The sequence below is a fragment of the Armigeres subalbatus genome, chromosome 1, assembly GCF_024139115.2.
Source record: "Armigeres subalbatus isolate Guangzhou_Male chromosome 1, GZ_Asu_2, whole genome shotgun sequence".
In the NCBI taxonomy this organism is placed as follows: Eukaryota; Metazoa; Arthropoda; class Insecta; order Diptera; family Culicidae; genus Armigeres; species Armigeres subalbatus.
The window spans coordinates 223,292,683-223,320,555 of record NC_085139.1 but is presented as its reverse complement, the minus strand read 5'-3'; the positions used below and the strand labels follow the sequence as shown (position 1 = coordinate 223,320,555).

At 42.7% G+C, this 27,873-nt stretch overlaps 1 protein-coding gene across 2 annotated transcripts in view; it reads left to right on the top strand.

Moving 5' to 3' along the window:
* The window catches only part of LOC134205821 (glutamate receptor ionotropic, kainate 2), an 872,584-nt gene that overhangs the window by 566,646 nt on the left and 278,065 nt on the right, over positions 1-27,873 (top strand). For both annotated transcript variants that reach the window (XM_062681433.1, XM_062681435.1), the window contains exon 5: positions 11,185-11,342. In XM_062681433.1, coding sequence (XP_062537417.1) covers positions 11,185-11,342 — 158 coding nt within the window. The remainder of the gene's footprint in view (positions 1-11,184; positions 11,343-27,873) is intronic.

The window sequence follows — 27,873 nt, the reverse complement described above, 5'->3', positions numbered from 1 at the left end:
CTGCACACTGAACGCCGTGTATTTTCTCGATTGCGGATCGAGGGGGACCTGTAGGAAGGCCTCGGAAAGGTCGATCGTCGAAAGAAATTTCGCTTTTGGGAGTTGGCCAAGAATACGTCCAGGGTGAGGCAAAGGGTATGCATCACGCACAGTTCACTCATTGATTCTGCGCGCGTCTAAGCAAAGCCTTACCTTGTTTGGTTTGATTACTGGAACGCAATTTAGGGACCAATCCGAATTGCTCATCTCGAGGATTCAATGCCTAGCAGCCTTTTCAGTTCGACCGCCACCAGCTCTTGGGTCTTAGGCGACATGCAATACGGAAACTGCCGAACCTGGGGCGGATTTTTCCATTCCTCCTTCAGGACTATTGTGTGTTGGGCTAGTGGAGTGAGAGTTAGACTGCCTTCTCGAGCAGGAAGAAATTTCTCCTTTACTTTTTCGATTAGCTGCCTCTCCTCTTTAGATAGACTGGGGTTATCTGAACAATGTTCAAGGGTGGAAACAATCGCATCTTGTTCATTCGACAGCATGGTGGGTTGGATATGGAACTTCCTCCAGAAGTCCATTCCACATATGCAGTCGACGGAGAGATTTGCGACCACGAGAGTAGGAACAATACGTACTTTGCCATGAACCAAAAATGGAAGCAGTGCTTGACCGAGTATTTGCAGTTGATCTCCGCTGGCGGATCGAAGCGAAATGCTGCGAGAGGGTTTATGAAGACGCTTGACATTCAATTTCGTGTAGACTTTCTCACTTATTATCGTGAAATTGCTACCGCTATCAAGCAATGCGTGGATGTGGAGACCATAAATTCGGACTGACACATACGGACGGCTATCGCCTTCGTATGGGTATGTGATTTGGCAAACATCGGTGGTATCTGCGTACAGATTGGGTGAAGCGGACTCCCAGAAAAACGGTGGAGTACGCGCATGGTTAGAATGGGGAAGATTTACGCTTGTGGACCTTGCGGACGGCGATTTTGGTTCGCGGCCGGCCCGTTTTTTAAACAATACGGGCAGAAGTCCGTAGGGAAACCTCGAAGACCACACGTACTACAGAAAGTTCCACGGGTTGTCTACACATAACCGTGTGATGGCCGAATCTACCACAATTGTAGCAGGTGTTCTCCGGTGGAGGAGAATGGTTATTCACTACCTCCTCCAGAGTAAGTGATAGACGTTGCTGTGCCCTGGACGATCCTGCTCCGGGGGAGCTAGAAGCGATATTCCGCATTTGAGCATTTGAAGACTCAGCGTGCTGATTGTTTGGACGTTGGGGCTTGGTGGTAGAGATATATGGAGGATTGGATGGACCGCGGTTGTTCCTGTTTGGGTTAAACGGTACCGAAGACCCGACGCTCGCTGTCTGACTGGATCCATGAGATTCAGGCTGGCCGGACACGCTGCTTACCGCTTGGACGGTTTTTTCCGTGCCGAAGACTTTGTTGTAAGCGGAAAAGTTCAAAGCGTCGAGTTTCTGACCAGCCGCTACTAGGGTCCCCAAGTCAGCGATAGGGAGGAAGGTCATCTGTCGCTTGTAATCCATCCTCATATTTTGTTGAAGAATTTGCATCTTTTCCACGTTCGAAATTTGACCACTCATCGTGCGAAATAGCTTCTCCATCTCGAAATAGAATTCGTAGAAAGACTCGTATTTCTGTTGACGTCTCTGATAGACTTTCATCTTAATCAGAGCGTCAAGATCAGGATGCATGTACGTTCTACGTGGTTCGAAAAAGAGATGTTCCCAGTTCATGAGCCGACCAGTGGAACGCTGGGACATGTACCATTTCAACGCTGATCCAGTGAACAAGTGAACCGCAGACTCGAACAACTCTCTTTCCGAAATACACTCCGCTTGCGATAATGCCTGAACTCCAGGAACTCATTCAATTTCAGACCTTGGTCATCCCCACTGTACTTCGCTATGTTCCACTTGGAAACTGGCAGAGTGTGGCGAGTTTGGTATGGCCCTGAATATTGATGCACAGGATAGGGATTAGGAAATCGAGATTGGCTAGGAACAGCTTGTGTTGTTTGTGCAAACTGGGGGTGAAGGGAACTAATTTCTGGTCTGTTGGGATCTGGATTATTGGAAATCGGGAATGTTGTGTTCATAGGAGCATGGTTAAAAGTATTGGCAGAGCTAGTTTCTAGCGATGCTGTCCTATGATTTTGATCACAATGATTAACTGATGGAAAAGGAATTTGAGGGTGTGAATGAGGCCAGGAGAATGAACTAAGATGGTGGATGGGATTTGGGTTATTTCCTCTGGAATGTTCTAAAGGCATATCACTCTCAAGCGAAGTTTGAGTTCCCACATCCCTTCCGTTCCTGCGCTGTAGCTCAAATTCAAGATCTGCGATTCTGGCCTGCAGGGAGTGAATCCAGTCTAGATCGTCTTGACTTAAAACAGTCATTCGACGAGTCGATGTGTTTTGTGTTTCGTCTGGATCTTTTTCACCCACCTGCGATGTATTAACACATTCCTCATTCCCTTCTAAATTCTCAGTTACTGTCGTTGACTTATTGTGAAGTGATTTAGTGCACTCTGGCTGAAGAATACTCACCAATTCTACCAGCACATTTTGTAGATTGCTGTGGAGATTTGGTGAGTCCTTAGCTGAACTCAAAATCACTACTATACGAGCTCCACGTGGAGTAAACGAGCAAGATACAACTCCCTATCATTTTCACTGCTAATCATTCCCCATTTTGTTTTCAGTTCGGTGAATTTCTTCATGCATGTCTTGATTTCCTGTTTCACCTCACCTTTTACAACACCTACTGTACTAGTACCTGACGTTTCCTTCTCTTTCTTGAGACTGTCTCGTAGCCATTTTCTTTTCTGAGTCAAACTCAGATTGTCGTCTATTGCAATTGATCGAGATTCAAGCTCCCAATCGAGTTCATCAACTTCAAGAAAGTCTACTCGCATGGTATGATACCATCCAATTAGTAGTTCGCTAGCTTGGTCAAAAGTAGAACAAGCAAAAGCCATTTTTGCTTTATTTATTAAATATGAAAAAATAAATTTTGCAATAAATAATAAGTGTAAATAAATAAATCTGTAATAAATAAATAAATAAGTTGTAAATAAACGTATCTAATAAATAAATAAATCTATAAACAACAAAAATAAATATGCAGAAATATGTTTACACTATAATAAATAATTGAATAAATGCATCTGAATAAATATATCCCAGGAAACACAAATAAAGTAGACTAACACTTTTGTTTCCTTTTGATAAATACGAAAATAATATGATTTAACACACTATTTACATTGAAAATAGAAAAAATAAGAATTTATTGCTAGTGGACAACTTGTAACACTTGAAATTGACGAAGTTCCAGATAAAGTACTCAACAATAAAGTGGCTTGAATTTTTAATTTGCAACTCAACTCAACACTTGAAACATGCAGCATTTACGTATTTGGTTATCATCACTCGCAACAATTCTCAATTTTTCAATCTTTGAGAACAAATTTTTGTCCACTTATTCCACCTGACGACCACGCGATTATTGAAATTAATTTAACTAATTGAAATTCTCCGGGAGACCGATTAAAAAAAGGATTTTATTTCAGGCCTTGAAAGAAAACACTTTTTTTCATTTAAATTTTTAACGTTGAGCGCCAATTGATACTTATAAAAAAAATACAAAGAAAATAAATAAGCAATTGCATAAATAAACTATAGATGAATAAATAAGTAAATAAATATTTAAATATACAAAATAAATAAATAAAGAAAACCCTATGAATAAATAAATAAATAAATAAATAAATAAATAAGTAAATAAATAAATAAATAATAACTAATTGAATAAATAAATAAATTAAAGTCGGAGTAAAAGAAACGAACAAAATAAATAATAAATCTGAAGACATCAACCAAAAGCTACTGTACACAAAATAAACATCACTCAAACACTTGAAAAGTGGAGACAGACATTTATTTTACATTCAGACATTTACAACAACACAAGACATTTATAACAATGTTTTATTTGAGCTAAACCACTAACTGGCCTTGCCACCAAATATTTAATTATGACCCGAAAATGAACGGTCACACTGTAAACAGGTTAGTAATTCTAAAATTGAACTTTTGTTCAACGCTATTCATAGCATTCGAATGTTTGTGGGTAAGAAAGGGCAAGAGGTGGAGGCAACTTTAGCAGACGGGTGTCATACTGACTGCCATTGTGGTACTCTTCCAACTATATCCAACTATATAAATTTCCAAATTCTGCACATTTACAGGGGTTGGACAGAATGCTCGGGACAGGTAAAATTTTATAGAAATTCAAATGACCATAACTCTGTGAAAAATCAACCGATTTCTTTGGTTCTTACAGTGTTCGACGGGAGAATTTATCAAGTTTTGGAAAACTGGTTTAAATCTATGTTCAGACTGCTGGATACCGGAGATAATCCGGATTATTTGAAGGCATGTCAAAAATGCCATTTTTTGAGCGCTTGTATTTTTTGCTTTGGTGAACTCTTTTTGATGACTCTTTTTATATGTTTCACATAAACTAGAGCTCTTTCTGAGTTAATTAATATATTGATGTCACAGATCGGACAACAAAAACCTGAGATATGGGCGTTTCCGTGAAATCCGTGAAACCGGTTCCACCCATTGTCGCATGCACGCTATTGTTCTAGTAGGCAGCGTTCTTGCACCAAGTGATATCCCGTGTTTCTGAGCAAATATTTAAATCACAATTGTCCTAAACTGCCGTCATACGCATAATTGTCCCATGTTTGCTGAGATTTCCTATGTACATGGGACAATTATGCGTAGAACGGCAGTAGAGGTGTGTGCCGGTCCGAAAATTGTCGATGGCGACAGCGCACAATGGTCGGATTCGTCAAATTTCACGACATAATTCGATAATCCGAAAACCATCAGTGTTAGAGTTTTTACGACTTCAGACGAAATTATCTGCAAGAAAAGATCTATTTTTGGTGTAAGTTGTCATTAGGGTGGCCCTTTTGTGACACATTTTGTAAAATGTATTTTGTAATCTTTCAAATTAGGGGGTCGTACTGTTCCACAAAGTTGTAGAGCATTAAATTTTAAGCATTTAGGCTAAAATAATATTAAATTTATCTCATACAGGTAATGTTTTATGTCAAAATTAGTAAATTTATATAGGGTAATCCCGAAAAAAACATTTTTCAGCTTCTATTTTTTCCAATTCAAATTTTTTTCAAAAACTGTCAAAGCATCGCTTCACGGATTTTGGATTGCGCGTCTTTTAATTATAACATATGCTAAGCATGTTATTCGGGCAGCAGGGACTATGTCCAAGGGCTTGACGATCCCTCCCCAGGCCATCTGCGAGTTGTGGGGCTTGCCTAGGATGTGGTGGGGTTTGACAGTGGGCCCTGTTGAATTCCTATAAAAAGCTGCATGTATCCGTAAGTAGGCCCCACCAAAGCGACCGTGTGCCGCTCAAAGCGCACAAGCCCAAGTCCTGGTGGTAGGTGGGACACTAAACAGCCCTGACACGACGGCCCTCCGACGAGACAGGAGGTTTGCGCAGGCCCAACAAGCCGCCTGGAAAACCAATAAATACGAACAATAAAAGAGATAATGCGACTCGATGTAATGGGCGAAGAACTAGGCGACGTATAAAGGATCACGATTGGAAGCTTGGAACATGGAACTGCAAGTCGCTAGGTTTCGCAGGTTGCGACAAGATGATCTACGATGAATTACATCCCCGCAACTTCGACGTCGTGGCGCTGCAGGAGATTTGCTGGACAGGACAGAAAGTTTGGAAAAGCGGGCATCGAGCGGCTACCTTCTAACAAAGCTGTGGCACAACCAACGAGCTGGGAACCGGTTTCATAGTGCTGGGTAAGATGCGCCAACGCGTGATTGGGTGGCAGCCAATCAACGCAAGGATGTGCAAGCTGAGTATTAAAGGCCGTTTCTTCAACTATAACATCATCAACGTGCACTGCCCACACGAAGGTAGACCCGATGACGAGAAAGAAGTGTTCTATGCACAGCTGGAGCAGACATACGATGGATGCCCACTGCGGGACGTCAAAATCGTCATCGGTGACATGAATGCACAGGTAGGAAGGGAGGAAATGTATAGACCGGCCATCGGACCGGATAGTCTGCACACCGTATCGAATGACAACGGCCAACGATGCATAAACATCGCAGCCTCCGGCAGGATGGGAGGCGGGAGCACTTTCTTTCCCCGCAAAAATATCCGCTAGGCCACATGGAGATCCCCTAACCAAGAAACGGAAAACCAAATCGACCACGTTCTAATCGATGGTAAATTCTTCTCCGACATCACGAACGTTCGCACTTACCGCAGTGCGAGTACTGAATCCGACCACTACCTCGTTGCAGTATGCCTGCGCTCAAAACTCTCGACGGTGTACAACACGCGTCGAAGTCGGACGCCGCGGCTTAACATTGGGCGGCTACAAGACGGTAGACTAGCCCAAGAATACGCGCAGCAGCTGGGATTGGCACTCCCAACGGAAGAGCAGCTAGGTGCAGCGTCTCTTGAAGATGGCTGGAGAGATTTTCGATCCGCCATTGGAAGCACCGCAAATGCTGCACTTGGCACGGTGCCCCGGATCAGAGAAACGACTGGTATGACGGCGAATGTGAGCAGTTAGTGGAAGAGAAGAATGCAGCATGGACGAGATTGCTGCAACACCGCACGAGGGCGAACGAGGCACGATATAAAAAGGCGCGGAACTGACAAAACTCGATTTTCCGGAGGAAAAAGCGTCAGCAGGAAAATCGAGACCATGAAGAGACGGGAGCGACTGTACCGCGCTAATAACACACGAAAATTCTATAAGAAGTTGAACCGTTCACGTAAGGGCCACGTGCCACAGCCTGATATGTGTAAGGACATAAACGGGAACCTTCTTACGAACGAGCGTGAGGTGATCCAAAGGTGGAGGCAGCACTACGAAGAACACCTGAATGGCGATGTGGCAGACGAAGATGGCGGTATGGTGATGGACCTGGGGGAACGCGCGCAGGACATAATTCTACCGGCTCCGGATCTCCAGGAAATCCAGGAAGAGATTGGCCGGCTGAGGAACAACAAAGCCCCTGGGGTTGATCAACTAACAGGAGAGCTGTTTAAACACGTTGGTGAGGCAATGGCTAGAGAGCTGGACTGGATTATTACCAAGATTTGAGAGGAGTAAGTTTTGCCGCAGGATTGGATGGAAGGTGTCGTGTGTCCCATCTACAAAAAGGGCGATAAGCTAGATTGAAGCAACTACCGCGCAATCACATTGCTAAACGCCGCCTACAAGGTACTCTCCCTTTATGCCGTCGACTAGCACCAATTGCAAGGGAGCTCGTGGGGCAGTACCAGGCGGGTTTTATGGGCGAACGCTCCACCACGATCCAGGTGTTCGCCATTCGCCAAGTACTGCAGAAATGCCGCAATTACAACGTGCCCACACATCATCTATTCATCGACCCATCAAAAAATTTGAAAAAGTGTTTTTTGACCCACCCTACCGCAGAGGGTTACGGTATGGTGATGGTCTTTCGTGTCTGTTATTCAACATCGCTTTGGAAGGGGTAATACGAAGAGCAGGAATTAACACGAGTGGTACAATTTTCAATAAGTCCGTCCAGCTATTTGGCTTCGCCGACGACATAGATATTATGGCACGTAACTTTGAGAAGATAGAGGAAGCCTACATCAGACTGAAGAGGGAAGCCAAGCGGATCGGACTAGTCATCAACACGTCGAAGACGAAGTACATGATAGCAAGAGGTTCAAGAGAAGACAATGTTAGCCACCCACCGCGAATTTGCATCGGTGGTGACGAATTCGAGGTGGTAGAAGAATTTGTGTTCACTGGTTCACTGGGGGCTCACTGGTGACTGCCGAAAATGATACCAACAGAGAAATTCGGAGACGCATAGTGGCTGGTAATCGTATTTCCCGTAACACGGTAGATCACTTTGACGTAGTGTGTTGCGGTGTAAGATCTACCAAACAGGCAATAAGTTGTGGTAATTAAGGAATCATCGTATTTAGTCCTCGCTACCAACAGCAGTCTCAGAAATAAAACATAATTAATGTTACCTTGCAGACGAATTCCTCTTGTTTGAGGCTAAACTGTATGCAGCGGAAACAACTTTTCAAGCAATTAGTTAAAAAACCTCGGTACCCGGTCCTAGGCCGAACTGACTGCTGGAAAAATCGAGTTAGGGGTTTAAATACGTACTAACTCTTCTTGAACTGGTGAACAATGGTAGTGAGAGCAACAAACGGAAATTCTTATTACTGAACAAATTCTCTTGCGTGAAATGGTCTTGTAGACAGAGCTAAATCCCGGCTTTTCATTGTTTTGCTGGTGATATTCTAGAAGCAAGTCAAGTATATGACTGGGGCTCCTATGCATGGCTGAATAACAGTATTACTGTTCTGTTTTCTCAAGAAAGGATTGATTTCCTATTGATAAGGGGCGCGCCTTCAATGGGATTGCTCTCTATGAAGGGTCTAAATAGCGGGACCTTGTCATGGTGGTCTTGAGAAAATAAAACAACAACTGTATCGAAACCGAGACTGCATTGCTTCTCAATAGCACTGGAGTAATTCGACATGCACTTAAACACTAAGGATACGGGATCTAATCATTGGTCGCAGTGGCACACCCGAACAGGAAAAAAAATCGTATGTACTTTAGACTCCGCAAGATACTCCGATCGAATAGAGTTCGCCGCCATACCAAACTAATAATCCACAAAACGCTCATTAGACCGGTAGTCCTCTACGGACACGAAACCTGGACGATGCTCGTGGAGGACCAACGCACACTTGGAGTTTTCGAAAGGAAAGTGCTGCGTATCATCTATGGTGGAGTGCAGATGGCGGACGGTACGTGGAGAAGGTGAATGAACCACGAGTTGCATGAGCTGCTGGGAGAACTATCCATCGTTCACACCGCGAAAATCGGACGACTGCGGTGGGCCGGGCACGTAGCCAGAATTTCGGACAGTATCCCAGCTAAAATGGTTCTCGACAACGATCCGACGGGCACAAGAAGGCGAGGTGCGCAGCGGGCAAGGTGGATCGATCAGGTGGAAGATGATTTGCGGACCCTCCGTAGACTGTGTGGTTGGCGACGTGTTGCCATGGACCGAGCCGAATGGAGAAGACTCTTATATATCGCACAGGCCACTTCGGCCTTACTCTAAATAAAATTTAAAAAAAATAAAAACGTTACACCACAGACAAACAGACGTAACACTAGAGAAATTACCATCGACCATGACTTTAACGATCAATTCAAATTTGATTGATTGTGCGTTTCACAACCAGAGGCGCTAGCGTCGTAATCATTCGAGTTTGACATTTCACTCCAGCGCCTTCTGGTGACAATGTCATACGAAACATTGTTTCGTGTAACATGCTCGCAAGATGGTGGTAGAGGAGTTGAGCGATGATTTTTTCAGAAAAATGTTCAAGCTGTTACGTCTGTTTGTCTGTGGTTACACTGTAAAGTAGGGAGGGGTATGAAATTTCCCAAATCTCCGTTACGTAATTTGTGAACTGACCCTTATTATTGTTTAATTTAATGAACTCAATGAGTAACTCTCTAACGCCCAAGACTGCCTGCTTTAGACGGAGTACTTTGATAAATTTTTATATTTTTAATTATTCAGATCTCAAAAAGTTTTTGGTGTCGAAATCCTGTCAAAAATTATTCTAGACTAGAAAACAAAATTCTAGAATGGTGAAATTGATGAAAGCGTGGTATCAAATTTTTTGCCTGAAATGTCTTAAGAAAGCAGTAGTGATTTTGAACGATAAAAATAGTATTAAACGGTTAAGTAAACTCTGAAGAATAGCGTCTGTTTAAAATATAAGACAGAAATCGTAAGAACAGTCAATAATTGATAAAAAGAAACCTCCAATTTCTGCCTATTCGACTCTTCGTTCTGTCGACCTTTTGTCTCTTCGATCTTTCGTTCTTTCGACCATTTGACTCAGTTGTTTCCTCCAACCTTCTTTTCCTTCAAACTTCTGTCATTTTTTCTACCTTCTTTTCCTTCGACCTCTTGTCATTTCGACCTTTTTACCTTCTACCTTTTGTCCCTTTCGACCTTTTATCCTTTCGACCTTTTGTCCTTTCTACATTTTGTCCCTTCGACCTTTTGACCTTTGACCCTTTGACACATATTCTTTAATCGAATAGGTCATTTAGCTGAAAATGTCGTTTGTCCGAAATGGTCGTTTGGCAGAAAGCGCTTCAATGGATATTTGGCAGAAAAGCCCACTGCGAAAAGTGTGAAATGTGGAGTGAGACGTCACTCATCATTTCTCATTTTACATTTCATCGCACTATCTTCGCACTTCTCACTTTCCGCAATGAGAATTGGGAAGTGAGAAAAAATGACGTCTCTTTCCTGACTCCTCATTTCTCACTTCTCACTAGAAAAAAGTGAGAAGTTGAATTTTGAGAATTGTGACGTCTCACTTCTCACTTCGCCTCAATCACTTTTCACAGTGAGAATTATGATTGGGAAAATGAGTGACAACTGAGAAGTGAGTAATCTTACTTCTCATTCTTACATCTAATTTCAAACTCTTCACTTTTCGCAGTGAGAAGCGAGAAATGATGAGTGAGGAGTGAGACGTCTCGCTTGTCATTCTGAACGATGGATGAAATGCGAAGGGAGAAAGGAGACGCTTCACTCCTCATTTCTGAGGAGAATAGCTGAATAATAACAAATCTTGTTTTGATAGCAAAATGAGATATTGACATGATTAATTATTATTATTATTAGTTTGTTTCTAGCATGTATTTTTAAATGATATGTTGGTGCAAATGTTTAATATTGTGGCCAGTTCTTGTATCTCTTATATCAATCAAGTCCATGTAATGTTTCGATATCCAGTTTCTTGCCTCTGCCCTGATACAATCTTAAGATCGCCTGCCGTATATGCAGACGGGGTTTATCCAAATTTCTGCGGAAAATTCCTTCGTATTTTCATGGCAAACTCCTCCGAATTTACACAAGCAAGTCCCATGAACTATTCTACTGAACTTCGATTTTTTTCGTGGATTGTTTCTCTCATGTGTCCCTCCTTAATACCTTTCTCATTAATTGATTTATCTTTTCGTCTTTACATTTTTTTCAGGCCTACGTGGACCTCGTGGCAGCCTGGGGCTGGAAGTCGTTCACCATCATCTACGAGACAAACGAGGGCCTAGTGAGGATGCAGGAACTGCTCAAAGCCCACGGTCTTTCCGAATATCCTATTACGGTCCGTCAGCTGAGTGACTCCGGTGACTATCGGTAAGTACTTTCAAGCCTACATTGCGCCAGTAGCGAGTTTTCATCAAACTTCCCTGAATTATCCGACCCCCAAAAATGACGGCAACTGTAGTTGGAACAGCGACAACAAAACGAACACCTCTCCAAGCCCTCTCTGCGTCTGACAGAAATTAAATTAAATCCTCTCGAGTAAATTTAATTTGAAATTATTAATGAAACTATAAAGAGGGCACTTTTGAGTGTTTGCACTCACCGATGCCTAGGAGTGCGCTGCGTTCCCGCGCGTCCAACGTACGAGGCACGAAACACCCGACGACGACGAGTACACGCTGTGGAAAAGTGGAAAAGTTTGCTGCACCACGTCGCCATCGTCGAAAGCGGCTGCTCGATCGGTGCATCCATTAATGGTGCCGGCAATGCAATGCAACGTTTCGTTACTGCACCGCAGTACGATGCTGTTACTGCTGGAATCCTTTTTCTATGCAGCCCAGGCTCACGGAATCCGGTCGTTTTCCCCCACATCAGATTCGATGACGGTTGGCTGTGTCTGGTGCTGTGTGGTTGCGATTATCGTTTGCACCATGTAAAACCACTAACCCGGAATCGGAATTGGAAGCAGTGGTGGGAGATCGGGCAAAATGCGGGAAAAAGTGAAAATTTGAATGAGTCTGCCAACAATTGGGTGATTTCCGGTTCTATTTAGAAATTTTGATTGCAATTGCGGTAGATAATTTGACTACTATTGCGCAGTGAACTGAATGAAGGTAAATTTTTTTGTTCTATACCGATCAAATATTCGGATTTTAATGATTTTTACGGAATTCATTGGGATTTTTTTTTAAGCCAGAACATTTCTGAATATCAGTAAGAATTTGAAAATGATGTATCCATATCTATTACAATTCTTCTAAATATGAAGATATCAAGGGACACCGAAAATACTAGTTAAAGTTTGTATCACTGTCTTCGACAAGAGGTCACATCGACTGAATACTCGATACCTATTTAAGCATTAGATAAAGTACAGGACATTTTAACACAACATCCGATGGAATAGTGAAGAATTTTCCGCTTTACGAAAAGTGTTATTTTCACTTGGACATGTGGAATCGAAACCACACTCCACCGCAAATGCGGCCAGACGACTAAGGCCGTTTACCGCTCGGCTGTGAAGCCCACAAATGTTTTACAGACCCATATCTTCGTAGCTCTTAAAGTTTACGTTATTCAGAAAAAAAATACTTTAAATTCGAATAAAAATTAAGAGAGCTAAAATAGATATCCGAAATTTCAAAACTTTTCCATGTCCGTCCGATCACATTGTTTTGTTTCAAGATTGTCAGAAATCCAGAATCAAAGTTGAGGTTCATCGAAAACTTTCATTGGTATTCAAAATACAGTGATCTAAATTATGCGAATAACCATTCAACATTCGGTTACTTTGCATTCTCGAACAGTCGTGGGTACCGCACACGATTCTGATCTGAGCTGGTTCGTAGTTGAACGGTTGTTGAGTCGTTGTAATTCATTATGATTTTGCGTGAGTATAAAAATGTTTTCCAACGCTGCTGTTCATCCGGACGGTTCAAGTGTGCTCAGGATTTAATCTAGTGTTTGCGTTTTGTCATGTGCACCGACGATGGCGCGGTCTGGAGAACTGATTTAGTGGTCTGGTTCGAATGAAGTTGTTGTGGGTAGAAGGTGAATGGAGAACTTGAATAGGATTTTCAAGTTGATTGTTGTTTTCAATTTATGCCATTATGTTGGAAGGGGGAATGTAAAACACAGTTTACTGGGAAACATCACAAACTCTGGTTCTCATAGTTCAATAGATTACTTACCATATTGACATGCATAGTGTATCTACACAGTTAAAAATTCTGAAAATTACACGCCATGGAAATATATAAACGCTTATTTTTGTGTTTAATAGCCTCTAATTTTACATCCAACTTTTTCTTGTGTGCAATATTGAATACAAGCTCCATAGTAACGAGGACCTGTAATTTTAAAAAGTGATGGAAAAATGAGTCGAATCGAACGGAGCCTTTTTGTTACATCATATATGCTGTAACATTTTTATACTGTGTAGAACAATGTCAGTGATTTGTATTATGAATTGCAGACAAAATGTTTTATAAATCACGCTGATAACAGCAATTACTTCTATTACCTGCATCTACGGATTAATCGATACAAATAAATACCAGTGAATACTCGAAACTTTTGCTTCGATACCGAGTACTTTTGGAATCGATACTTTTATATCCGATACGAAGTAAGTGTTGGTAGGGCATTTGGCATGAAGTCCTTTGGCATAACGGTCATTTGGCATAATGGTCCTTTAGCTGTAGAATTTTGCAAAATTATTGCAATTTTTTAGTTTCCATAGGCTCTACCCCTTGCGCTTTTTAGTTTGCAAGAGCATTGTATTTGATGGTATTAGCAAAAACCCTTTGGCCTTTCTCGTACAACGAAGTTGCACCGAAAGGCTATCATTTCACTTCGAAAACGATCTTTTTATAGAAACCTCGGAGACCCATAGTGTTATATACCAATCGACTCAGCTCGACAAACTGAGCACATGTCTGACTGTTCGTGTGTATATGTGTGTCTTTTTTTTTCCTAAGCAATGGAGAGGGAATCTGCTCAACAGACATCCTGGGTTGTCCAGGAAGTGCGGGGTTAAGGACCATCTCCAACAGCAAACGAGGGTCCTACATCCCCGACCCGCTAAACCGTTTCCATTGCCGCCAAGCCCATAGTCCCTTCGGTACAACCAGAAAGTAATGCTTCAAAGGGGGGCCGGTGCACAACGCACCCTCGAGGTTAGCTGCGTGTCCTTGCAGCACCGAACATCGTAACTTGCTTTTTTAGAAGAACACCATGGTATCGTGCCAGCGCATTGCCGGCTTTCCAGGTGGCCTTACCACGCCCTATGTCCTCGGAAGGTGGGAAGGGTCGACTTCGCGCCTGCTTTCCTCTGCACGACTGGTATCAAGAATGATGATGCCGCGTGCACCCCCAATTGACCTTTCTGCGATAGGGCCTATTCGCCAGCACACAGAGGGCATTGCCGACGCGGTGCCTACGCCTGCCCCAGCCTTGACGAGGACCCCTTTCCGTCTTCGGGCTCGGAACCCGCCCGGTTGATCGACGCCGCGAAAGCGACGATACCATGTTGTTCTTCGCGCGGCCACTTGTTCGATAAAAGGATCGAGTTCGACCATAGAGCATGACCACCGGTATGACCCATAAAGCCGATTCCGATCCCTTGGACCACCTCTTATTTGCGCCTGAACTAGCCATCCTTGAGTCCACACGCCACCTTCTGTGTAGCTTCGAGACGATTTGGGCGATAGCCAATAAAACGGCGTTCCAGCCAACTTCATCTTTACACATCCTCCGAACTAGGTTGTCCGGGATAGTGTCCAGACCACATGTGACAAGCATGTGGTCACGCATTGCGTGAAAACGTGAGCACACGAACAACACGTGTTCCGCCGTTTCCTCTAAACCTGCGCACACCAAACACTCGGGCGAGGCCGAGCAAGCCAGCTGCGTTACCGCCACTGTGATTTTGCAGCACGCTTAATCGCCGGGCACATCGAACCCCCCATGGGGTGCTTGCTGTTCACAGCTTTGCTGGAACAAATCAAACAATTGGGAGGGTTCGCGCAGCATTGTGCCTTATGTCCTTCCAATCCGCAGCGTCGGCAGAAATTGCTTCTGTCTGGGCCTTTGCAGTCCCATTGCTTGTGCCCCGGCTCCAGGCACTTGAAGCAAACTTCGGGTTGCTCTTATATGCCCACAGGGCATACCTACTATCCCACCTTAACGCTCGATGATCATCTCGCCCATCCGGGTACGTCTTATTCGACGTACGTCGGCGCCGAGTTCACCGAGCTTGAGACGTCGACGTCCGAGTACTTAGCCTCGTCCATTTTGATGACTAGGGCATCGCCCCTGGAGCGATTGGCGCCTACCCTAGACTTCTTGCTACCCTCATTCGCCTGGGCCTTCTCTTCGGTCCTTGACGTCTTCGGTTTCCTCTTGTTCTTGACCAGGGTCCAGGAGGCGTCATCCCCCTCTATTTCCCTGGTCTGGTGCGGCTGAGAGCTCTCAGCCTGCCGTAACCCCTTACCACCGTCTTTCCTGGGTGGACGAACCTTTTCAGGTCCTTCCTCCCCCGGTTTTGGAGGTACCTGGCCGGGGTTTAGCTTCCCAGCCCCACTACCCTTGTTCCGGGTAGTAACCCTCCGCGTTTTGGAGCGGCCCCCAGGGAGCTCATCCCCTGGAGACTGTCTCCCCCGTTTTTTTGTGTCTGCTCCGTTGGAGCAGTCACCCCCGACGTGCCCGCGAATACTTGAGCCGCAGTCTGGGTAGACTTTGGCACCACCGTCTTCGCTGGCACGCCCTCGGTCGATTCGACCTTGCCCGAGTCCGCGAATCCTTGGGCCTCAGTCTGGATAGACCTCGACTCCACGGATTTCACGGGTTTAGACTTGGCCGTCCCGATCGCCCTCTCCAGCTTGGCGTCCAACATCGACTTTCGAAGTTTCAGCAAGCTCCTCTTGAGGTCCTTACTGATATTATGCTTCGATGACGCAAAGTCGATGATGGCGTCCAGCTGTTCCGTCGCCACCTCGAAGGCCGAAAGCCCATCGCGTTTGTGGTTCATCGCCTCCACAAGCCATTGGCCGTCAATAACCTCTACCGGCGTTTTTTTAGCCGAGATGAGGGTTAAGTGACCCACGCTGGCGCTGCGCACTGAGCTGCCGACTATTGCCTCTGGCCTCCTAGGCAGAAGCCTGAACAACCCACCTCTTGCGAAGGGGTTGTCGCCTACACTACTACCACTAATTGAAGAATTGACTTGGTTTTCCATTTTGGTCCCACGAGTTGCTCGGGAAAAGAGGTCCACCACGCCAGAGCCCAGCATGACGCGGTAAGGGACAATTACTGTGGAGGGTGCCCAGGTACCCCACAGGCTCCGTTAGAGGCCTCTAGGCCGGCCTAGCTCATTATTTCACCCCCTGGCCATGCATTCCCTCGGCACGGGTTGCTTGACGCCTTGGGATTAGGGGTTAGGGACGATGGTCTCTTTGGTCGCACCCACTCACTCTAGCTGATGTCAGAAGGACAACAGTGCCCAGGCTGCACTACCAGCTATGTACGCAACCCTTAGCTGGCGGTCAATTGTCATTGGAAGACCCGTGGAAGCGTGAGATTGGAACTTGTGAGGACCAGAGCTGTGTTGGTCGCTCCTTCCCAGATGTCTACTCACCATTTCGCAGCCCGTGTGTATGTGTGTGTGTGTCTGTATGTGTGTACACAAAAGCTAAGAAAAACATTAGACAACTTTTCGTATAGTAATCTTTAACCGATTTTCTCGCAACAAGTTGCATTCGACAGGGGACAAAGCCTTGTTGATCACTATTGAATTTGATAATGATCGATCTTTGCGTTTAAAAGTTATGAAGAAAATGGTACATCGTACCATATAAGCCCCATAAATGGTTGGTGTCTTGAATACATGCGAGAAAGGCAGTATCACTACTCGGTGAATTAAAATGGTTTTTTTTAATCTGAATAGTTGCAGCACAGTGAAATATTTAGTAATGAAACCAGTTGTGCTGCTTGGGAGGGGATATAATTTCTTCTTTCAATTCGGGCCTGGTGGCCTCACAACTGGATCTCAAACAACGAGCTCCATCGTCGTTGTCACCAGAAGCCGATAGCAACAGAAATTCGGGATCGGAAGTGGGGCTGGGTCGGCCACACTCTACGTAGGAGCAGAAACGAAATCTGTAAACAAGCATTAGACTGGAACCCAGCGGGACATCGCAGCAGAGGCAGACCCAGAGGCTCATGGCGGCGAAGCCTCAATAAAGAAATAAAAGAAGTCGACCGAAATCTAACCTGGCAACAGGTTAAAGCGATAGCCGGGCAACGCTCAGGATGGAGATCTTTCAAGTCGGCCCTTTGCACCACCGGAGGTGTACAGGATCCATAAGTAAAGTAAGTTTCAATTCATGCATTTTATCAGTTTAAGGCAAGGAAATATATGATCTCTTCTTTCAAATGATGCATTTGCCTGGAAGCAGGAAAGGTGTGGATATGAATCTCCTTTCAAGTAAGATATTAGCTCGGGAGGTGCGGTAAGACGGGGCCCTCCTTAGCCGTGCGGTAAGACGCGTGGCTACAAAGCAAGACCATGCTGAGGGTGGCTGGGTTCGATTCCCGGTTCCGGTCTAGGCAATTTTCGGATTGGAAATTTTCTCGACTGCCCTGGGCATAAAAGTATCATCGTGCTAGCCTCATGATATACGAATGCAAAAATGGTAACCTGGCTTAGAAACCTCGCAGTTAATAACTGTGGAAGTGCTAAATGAACACTAAGCTGCGAGGCGGCTCTGTCCCAGTGCGGGGATGTAATGCCAATAAGAAGAAGAAGAAGAAGAAGATTAGCTCGGGAAGATATGATCTTTTGAAGTAGGACTACGTCTGTCTTTTCTATATTGGGACACACTTGACGATTGCGAAAATCGGGGACCGTCACGAAAATATGATAGACTTTAAACTTTAATATCTCAGCCGTTTCTCGATGGATTTTTATTTTTTTTGGACCATTCGATCAAGGATGAGTCAACGCTTCTTTGTATTTATATGTAAATACTGATTTTGAACTATTTATTATCGATAATTGACAACAAGTTTGGAAATAGGTAAACCAACTAATCACGTACATGCATCACTAGCACAGACATAAAAAATCAATCACTTGCGGGTTTGGATCTAATCCTCAGTTTGAACAAGGTTTCACGCAGAGCGGACGCATCAAAGCGATCGCTTCAGAGCGGACACAGCATTACGGAGGCGCTGGTAACATTTTCAATGGAAATCCATCGCATTGGTTTTGGTGCTCGGTGTGTTGCTGCAGATCATTTACTTACTTACTTACTTACTTACTTTAGGTTTAATTGCGAAAATGGACTGTTTCGGTGGCATCAGCGTTTGGCGTGGAAGCTTGGTTTCTGATAGTGATTCCATCCATTCAAATTTATTGCATCATCTCCCTCCGACGCGCTATCAAATTCGCTATTTACGATTGAGTTTTGCACTTTGAAGAAAGTTTATTTTTGATAGTCGGATAAATCTTCTTTTGTATAAAATTGTGGCTTTTGTATAAAATCAATGGAGACGCCACCCCAGTGGAAACTATCTACAGCAACCACCCATCAGTGAACGTCACTCGGACAGACAGATGCCAAGAGATAATGTTTTGTAATATGAAGAAACTTCGTCTTGAGTCAAATTTCTGTTGTTATTCTTCACAACAATACGCATCTTAGATAACCAACAGCTCATAACCAAATTCAGAATCTTGCGAGAAAATTTCATAGGATTCTTAGAATTTGTCATTCTCCGAACGGTCCGTTGTCTGCGGAATCCCGATCAAAATGGCTCGCGTACGCCGGAAAACATTTTTTTTATATCTAATGAAGTAATTCCATTAGCTCCGCCCCTTCATTAATCGTTATGAGTGCACATTATATTTACACCCATATCAGATCTCAAAGGGCAGGACTAACGGGCTCCATTAATAGAATACAAGAAAGCTGCTTTTCGGCGCGCACGAGCCATTTTGGTCGGAATTTCGCAAAAAGCGGTTCGACAAAATTTGATGCAGCGGAGCAGACACAGCAGTATGAAGGCGTGGGTAGTAGTGGCAATGCTGAAAAATTTATTCCAAATGGTGGAGGCTTAGCGAAAAATCATCGAGGACTGTCTGTAATTAACTCTTGAAGTTCTCCTCACTTTTCCACACGTACGCTTCAATTGCGGGCAAAAACCAAACGTTTCAAATAAATATATTTGGGTTTGGTTTGACGCTACGTTTGATTTTATTTATTCTCCTTTATTCCGGACATTTTTGAGGATGGTGTTCTCTAGGGTTGTGAAGTCCTCCAACCAGTCGAGTGGCTTTAGCAGCGATGAGGCCGATGAGTCTTGTTGATTCCACGGTTAGAGACTCAACTCAAAGTCTATCTAACTGGGAGCAACTATTCGACTTCTTGATTCAGTAGTTCTCCTTTCTCAATGTTAACAAAAAGACACAAATAATCATGGCATATACCACCAATTTCGAATAGCTACGTAGTCCTTTGTCACCTTCGCGACAACCCGATTGGACTGCACCTTTGAGTTTTTCTTTAAAGTCAGATATTTGCTCAGTTTAAGGCAGAGGGATATGATCCCTTATTTCACAAAATCTATTTGTCCAGAAAACAAGAGAGAGGATATGATTCCTTCCTTCAATTTGGGCATTTGTTCGATTTAACACTTACGTACCTGACCTCCAATTTCACGTAAAACTAAATTTTCAAAATCATGGTTCTCAGCAGTCTTTCATAGGAATTTGATTCTGTTTCCTGCTTCTTCTTCTTCTTTTTCTTATTTGCATTACATTCCCACACTGGGACAGAGCCGCCTCGCAGCTTAGTGTTCATTAATCACTTCCACAGTTATTAACTGCGAGGTTTCTAAGCCGAGTTACCATTTTTGCATTTGTATATTTATGAGGCTAGCAAGATAAATCTTTTATGCCCAGGGAAGTCGAAACACTTTCCAACCCGAAAATTTCCTGGACCGGTACCGGGAATCAAACCCAGCCACCCTCAGTATAGTCTTGCTTTGTAGCCCCAAGTCTTACCGCAAGGCTAAGGAGAGTCCAGGTTTCCTGCAATCGATCACAAAATTCCTATACTGCCGCTAACCGTCGAGCATACCAGTATATGGGCCTCCATATACAGATGTGCTCGACTTGCGGTTAGCGGCAGTATAGTTCCGGGAACAATGATCATTGTTTCGAAAATGGACATGGTTCCGGAGATATTGATGGGAGTACTGAGGTAACCTCCCGGTCCGGGAAAATGGCCACTGCCTGATCAAGCTGGAAACACGTCTTTCGACGTGTCAAACTTCATGACTTTGCAACCCAAGCAACACCACTTGTTTCTCAGTGAGTAACAGCAACTATAATGTGACTTACTAAAGGTGTGAGTTATGCACAACGCTTCGTATTTGGAACTCCTGTGTGACACAAAAAGCGCAAAAGGTGGAGCCTATTTGCAACATCTTGCGGCTACAATAAAAATAAAAATCATAAACCAACCGGGAATCGAACCATGGACCCTGAGGTGTCAAACTTCATGATTTTGCAAAACAAGTCAATAGGATTTTTTATTCTGAGGGTATTTGGTCATTCTGGTCACGCCCTGAAAAGCTGGGTTCCTGGAGAAGGTGGTCACTTTTTTATCAATTATGAAAGCTTTGGCTCATCTGGTCATATTCTGGAGCCCCTGGAATGCTGGTTCCCAGAGCGAAATGGCCACTTTTCGATTAATTCCGAAACCTGGCTTGCAACATGTCAATCTTCATGATTTTGCAAATCAACTTCATATGAATGTGTTCTGAGAGCATTTGGTCTCAGCTGAGAGCATTTGAAAAGCTCAGCGGAATGTGTTCTGAGGGTATTTGGTCCACCTGGTCAAATTCCGGAACACCCAGGAATGTTAGTTCCCTGGGGGAGGTGGCCACTTTTTGATCAATACTGAAACCTGGCTTGCGACGTATCAAAATTTATGATTTTGTAAATCAACATCATAAGAATATGTTCTGAGAGCATTTGGTCCATCTGGTTACATTCCGGAACACCCAGACCCGGAGGTTGAAACAAAAACATCAATTAATTTTTCGTTTACGTATTAGCAGTTCCTTCTCTATTTTAGTAGGGTTACTGCTTCTGGACTTGTTTTTCGAAGCACGGGAAGAGACAGATGACACTGACACACCGCCGGTGGTAAATCATTCAGAAAGCTCTTTTCATCGCACAACTTTTCTTGAGCCTTAAGTAAATAAGCACCTAATAGTTAGAAACAAAGCAATTCTAATTATGTATTCAATTATTAGTTTTATTTCCAGAAGTTTTGAATAAACAAATTGCTTATAATTCAACACAGCATGGAAGTTGTCGTTCCCAATATCAATAATATTGGCCCTACTAGCCCTACTAAAATAGAGGAGGAACTGCTAATACGTTAACGAAAAATTATTTGATGTTTTGGCTCCAAACACCGAGTCTGGGTGTTCCAGGGTGTTCCTGAATGTGACCAGAATGAACAAATACACTCAGAACACATTCCTATGGACTTGTTTTGAAAAATCATGAAGTTTGATACGTCGCAAGCCAAGTTTCAGTATTGATCAAAAAGTGGCCACTTCCCCAGGGAACTAATATTCCAGGGGGTCCCGGAATGTGACCAGAATGACCAAATACACTCAGAACACATTCCTATGGACTTGTTTTGAAAAATCATGAAGTTTGATACGTCGCAAGCCAAGTTTCAGTATTGAACGAAAAGTGGCCACATCCCCCAGGGAACCAGCAGTCTAGTTCTTTTCGGAATGTAACCAGATGGACCAAATACCCTCAGAATACATTTCTATGAGCTTGTTTTGCAAAATCATAAATTATGACACTTTGAAAGAAGTGTTTCCGGCTTGATCAGGCAGTGGCCATTTTTCCGGACCGAGAGGTTATCCCAGTGCTCCCATCAATATCTCCGGGACCATGTCCAATTTCAAAACGATGACTAATGTCCCTGGAACTATAGGAATTTCCGACGCAAGACTGCTGAGAACCATAATTTTGAAAATTTATTTTTTCGTGAAATTGGGGGTCAGGTACGTAAGTGTTAAGGAAATAGCATTTCTGATCCCTTTCTGTCATTGTCCATTTAGCCGAATAAGTCATTTGGCCAAACAAGTCTTTTGGCATTCGGCCAAATGGCATTCGGCCGAATGGGTTCCTTTTCCTCCCCCCTCACAAACTACTCGACTCGGCAGGAAGAACAGGAAGTTTTCAGCACAATTGCAACAATTTCAGTTGTTTATAACAACCTGTGCTGTAAATAAGTTACGATGATTTGTTTTGGCCTTTTTTCCTAGCAAAACTATACCAAAATTAGTAACATTTCACAGTTTTGTTATAATGTTTAGTAAGGGGCTCTCCTTTGCCGTGCGGTAAGACGCGCGGCTACAAAGCAAGACCATGCTGAGGGTGGCTGGGTTCGATTCCCAGTGCCGGTCTAGGCAATTTTCGGATTGGAAATTGTTTCGACTTCCCTGGGCATAAAAGTATCATCGTGTTAGCCTCATGATATACGATTGCAAAAATGGTAACCTGGGTTAGAAACATCGCAGTTAATAACTGTGGAAGTGCTTGATGAACACTAAGCTGCGAGGCGGCTCTGTCCCAGTGTGGGGATGTAATGCCAATTAGAAGAAGAAGAGGTTGTATACTATTTCGCCGAAAAACATTTCGCGGATTTTTTTTCGCCGTACGACATTTCGCGGAATGTTACGCCCTTTTCAAATGTTGGTCTAGAGTTGATAAAGCCTCCTTTGAATTAATGCGTCTGTCTGGTATAAGGCGAAAGGAGTTGATAATGTCTTCTTCAAAAGAATGCGTCTGTCCGTTAAAATGGGAAAGAAGGGGTAATTCTTTCTTTAAACGAGTAACTGGCGTAATATGCACCCCCGGAACGAAACGACCTTTTGGCATTTTTAGCGGTTTTCCAGGAATATTTTCAAGAATGTTTACTACTTGATTGGTAGTTTGAGCTCCGAACTACAGGTGCTGTAGTAAATACCCTGGAAAACGGCTGAAAATGCACTCAAAAATGACAAAGGGCCGTTTTGCCCCGGGGTGCAAATAACCTCAGTTTCCCCTATACAGTGAAAGTAGTTCTAGACCAACATTTGAAAAGAGCGTAACAGACAAAATTTATTCCTTCTGATACGGTTTAATTACGAAGAATCCGAAGGAATGAATCTTGGCTGTTACTCTCTTTTCAAATGTTCATCTAGAGTTGATAATGCCTTCTATAAATAAACGCGTCTGCCCGGTATGAGGCGAAAGGAGTTAATAATGCTTTCATTGAAAGAACGCGTCTGCCCGACATAAGGCGAAAGGGTGATGCCTTCTTTAAATGGATGCGTAAGTCCGGTAGGAGGCGAAAGGAGTTGATAATACCTCCTTTTTTTCGAGCAAGGGTAAACGGAAATCTGCATCCATACACCTGAGGAGGTTAACTCAGGTAGTGTGGGGATGGGTATGTTACCCGACCCACTAAAACCAAAACCCTTTCGCCATTCCGTACCCCCGCAATCAAGCAATACATCAGGGGGGGGCTATTGAGAACGCTCACGCCTATGCTAACGCACTTGACGTTAATACACATCAACTTCAAGGGTGGTAACCTCCCCAGACAACCACACATCGCATAAGAATGTACGATTAAAATCGTTTATCGATCCAAATTTCATCAAAAATCGCATTGTGGTGCGAAGCTCATCAGTCTATTTATAAATTTTCCCGCACAGTAGGCTATTTTGCGAGTTTATTCCAGCTTCATATGTTGACATCGCATATTTCTGCAAACAAACTCAAATGAAATCGGATATCTGGCAAACAGAGTTTGTTATCACATACTGTGTGTGTGTGTGTTATTACAATCTAACTCCCACTGTCTGGCAGTGGCATTATGGGTAGAATATTCGTGCAACCATTTAATTAATAAAATTGCGAGAATCTTAGACCCGGGAGCTAGAAGGTGATAGCTCTATTGTAACTCCATTAGCCCGTTTCAAGAACGCATGCATTCCGAAGCTTTTGTTGTGTACAATAAGCCCCGCATGATTACACCCACATATCACAATGATATATGAAGTGCATTCACACTTCCTGGATCAAACATGAATACTTTTGATCCTGGCCTTGATACAAATATTATATTAATATATCATCATTGACCTGACTTACCAATTTTTATTACCCTTTTATCAATTTACTTACGTGTTGTTCTAAGGAAAACCATTTATCATTTATCATTAGAAACTTATATAATTACATATTTATTAGTTTTATTTGCTTTAATTCTACGCTCCTATTCTTCTAACTCTGATTCCGATTCTTCTTCACTCGCTTCAGTTTTATAAATCTCCTCCGCTTTTCTCTTCAATTTATTTTTTATCTTTTGCTAACTCTATCCATTCTTCTTCTCCTACCCAAGGTAACTTTTGCCTTATCTTCTTGGAGCGAATCTTTCCAAGTTTTTGCAGGTCTTCCTCTTTTCTTTTCAATAAACTTCACCTTTTCTGCCATTTTCAACGGATGACCTGGATTCCTTCTCTGTATATGTCCCCAGTGACTTATCCGCATTACTCTTACTTTTTTCACTGCAGTTTTACCATCCAAAACGGTTGAAATTCTAAACCTGCTTTTTGAGGGTTCCCTAGAATATGTTGCTATTTCCTTTAGAATCTGACTTTCATACCTTGCCACCGATCTTCTATTACTCTTTACCAATGATGCAGCTTTGAGACCATACGTAATTGCTGGTGAAATTACCGTTTTGTACATTAGCTTAGTTAACGACCAAGGAGGTTTGTACTTTTTAAATATTCTATTATTAGTTTCGAACCTCCGATTGCCTGTTTGCATCTCTTTCTCGTAGTTTGCGGTCGATCTAATGTTTCAGAGAGAAAAGTTCCTAAATATCTCAATAATTTTACTACTTCATACTGCTCTCCATCTAATTCAACATTATTTGGTATGTTTCTGTCGCTCTGCGGTTCTCTTTATTAATATTTTACTTTTATCTGCGTTAATCACAAGCCCTACCTTTCTCAACTCGTTCTTCAAATGCTTTATAAATATTTCAATATCTTCTAGATTATCGGCTATCATCAAAATATCATCTGCAAAAGCTAACACAATGGGAAGTTTCTTATTATTCATCTCGAGTAGGTTTACCTCCTTCATTTTTTTCTTTACTTCCATTAAAACTCTGTGAATTATTAATGTGAATAAATATGGCGACATTGGACACCCCTGCTTAATACCTTTGCTTTTGTTTACCTTTTGTGTACTTATTCCTTCCCATAGAATGCTAGCCTTTTCCGCATTTATTGCTTGACACACTCTATTAACTATATGTTTTGGTACTGTTAATTCAATTAATATTTTCCGAATAGATTTGATGTCCACACAATCAAAAGCTTTTTTAATGTCCAATGAACCAACAATCAGTGTCTTGCCTGTGTTCCAATATGCTTCCATGTATCGCCTTGCACAAAACATATGATCATCTGTAGATCTATTTTCCGTGAAAGCCGCCTGATGCAAACTGGGCTCTCCTGCATACTCTTTTAGTCTACCTAAAAGCCATTTCGTATAAACTCTGTATCCCATATTTGTTAACGAAATTCTCCTGTAATCATTTGTGACTGACGCCTTACTTTTTTTTGGGATCGGAATCTGAAGCGAATCTCTCCATTGCTGTGGAATTTTATTGGTAATCCATGCTTCTTTGATTATCCTATGCAGTTCGTTGATCGTGTCTTCATCTGCGTATTTGATGAACTCATTTCTTACTTTATCTTCTCCTGCAGCTTTCCCGTTAGCCAAGCAATTAATTATTCTAAGAATTTCTTCTTTTGTGGGAGCAGGGGTGAGTTCGTCATCATCCACTTCAATGGTCATCGGTTCTCCTTCTGATGTTCTCAACTCCTGTATCCAGTTTTTCATAGGTATAATTGACCTAGCTGCTTTTTTCCTTCTCACATATTTTCTAAGAAATCGGTTCGATCGACTTATTCGCTCCCCTACTTCGTAGTCCTTAAGATTGGTATAGAAATCAAATATCTCCTTCTCGTTGTGTTCCTTTACTTTGCTTTGGTATTCTTGCCTTTTAATGTTTACGTTTCCTCTATACCATTCTACATCTATTCCTCTCTCCTTCGCTAATCTTAACTTTTTCCTAGCTGCTGACAATGCTCTTAACGCCATTTTACGCTTTGGGGTTAATGTGCTTACGGCAGTTTTAAGGTCTCATTTGCACAGTGGTTTAATTTTTCGTCAATTCCTCGTACGCTGATTCAATTTCCGTTGATTTTTCATCTTTTGATTCCCATTCTCGTAATTTTTTGTGATATTGTTTCATTGCTTCCTTCTGTTGCAACGTATGAGCTGGTAAATGCCTTCCTTTTACTTTTCTCTGTCGGTCTTTCTGCCTTACTGTTCTCCCGAGCTCTACTAGTATCCTCTTGTGATCCGTTTGCACCGTAGTCCATTTTGCATCAATATTAATTACGTTCAAGATTGTATCAGCTGATAGTACAACGTGATCTATCTGTGAGGAACGATGGCCGTTACTCCATGTAGTTAGCAACGAATCGTTGAAACGCAACGAAACTATGTCCATTAAATGTATTCGTAGGAACATCTTTAGATAATCCCCACTCTCATTTGCTACGTCATGTCCTATGAATTCTCCAAGCCTGTCAATTTCGTCGATGTCTATGTCGTTTCTACCAATTTGCGAGTTGAAGTCTCCAATCACTATCAATGCTTGTTTCTTAGGGTTACCATTCACATACGCCCCCAAATTCGCATAGAATGAATTGTTTTTATCATTAGGCGCATGCACATTTACCACCAGAAGACTTTCTGTATCTCCTTCTATGAAAACCTGAGCTGACATAATATTTTTTTCGACGTGTCTAACATCTCGCACCATCCATTTTGATACCCTCTGCCTCAGAATTGCTAGCCCTCGAGATTGATTAGATGTACTCCTGTCTGATATGATCCAGTCGTAATTGCTTGTTGTCACGCTTTGACCAATAATGTTCACTTCTTGCAATACCGCCAAATCGATATTCTCTCGCATTAATTCTGAATCAATCTCCTCTCTTTTAACTGATTGGCAACATCCTCGAACATTCAAAGAGACTATTCTGATGTTTTGATGACTATCTCTCACATTATCTGAATTAGAAGGTTCCTAGTTGTGCACGTACAAACAATTAATTATTATTCTAGAATATTCACTATTTGCTATCCTTACCTTTTTCTTTGATTTTTGCTTTTTACAGATTATTTCAATACTGTCTATTTGTAATTCCCCAAATATACTTGTCTCGAACAATTTTATTGAATCCATTTTATTGGTGAACTGTGATGGCTTAACTGATTTAGCGCTTCCACCAATTGTGTATAGTAGCACTTCCACATTATACATTTCTGCAATGGCTGTCCACACAGCATTATCTGGTGATACCACCTCATTGTTTGGTGGTAGTCCTAGATATTTCTTTATATCCTCCCACAACGCTATTGGCAGTTCTTCAAATGCTTCTGAATCGGGCATAATTTTACTCAGTTGGTGACTAACCGCCCATAAATAACTGTGCCTTCCATTCATCATGCTCCTTACTTTGATTCGACACTGGGCTGCAGTAACCCAATAACATCCAAATGGTTTCTCAATATTTGTCACTTCCGGTTCTAAAATAGTTGCTTTGGGCGTCGTAATAGTCTTCTCAATATCCTTATCCACCACCGCTCTATTCGTGATGGCTTCGCTTACGGTCGATTGACAAATGTTAGTTGTAGTTTCCTTGCTTGTGTTTAAACCTTCTT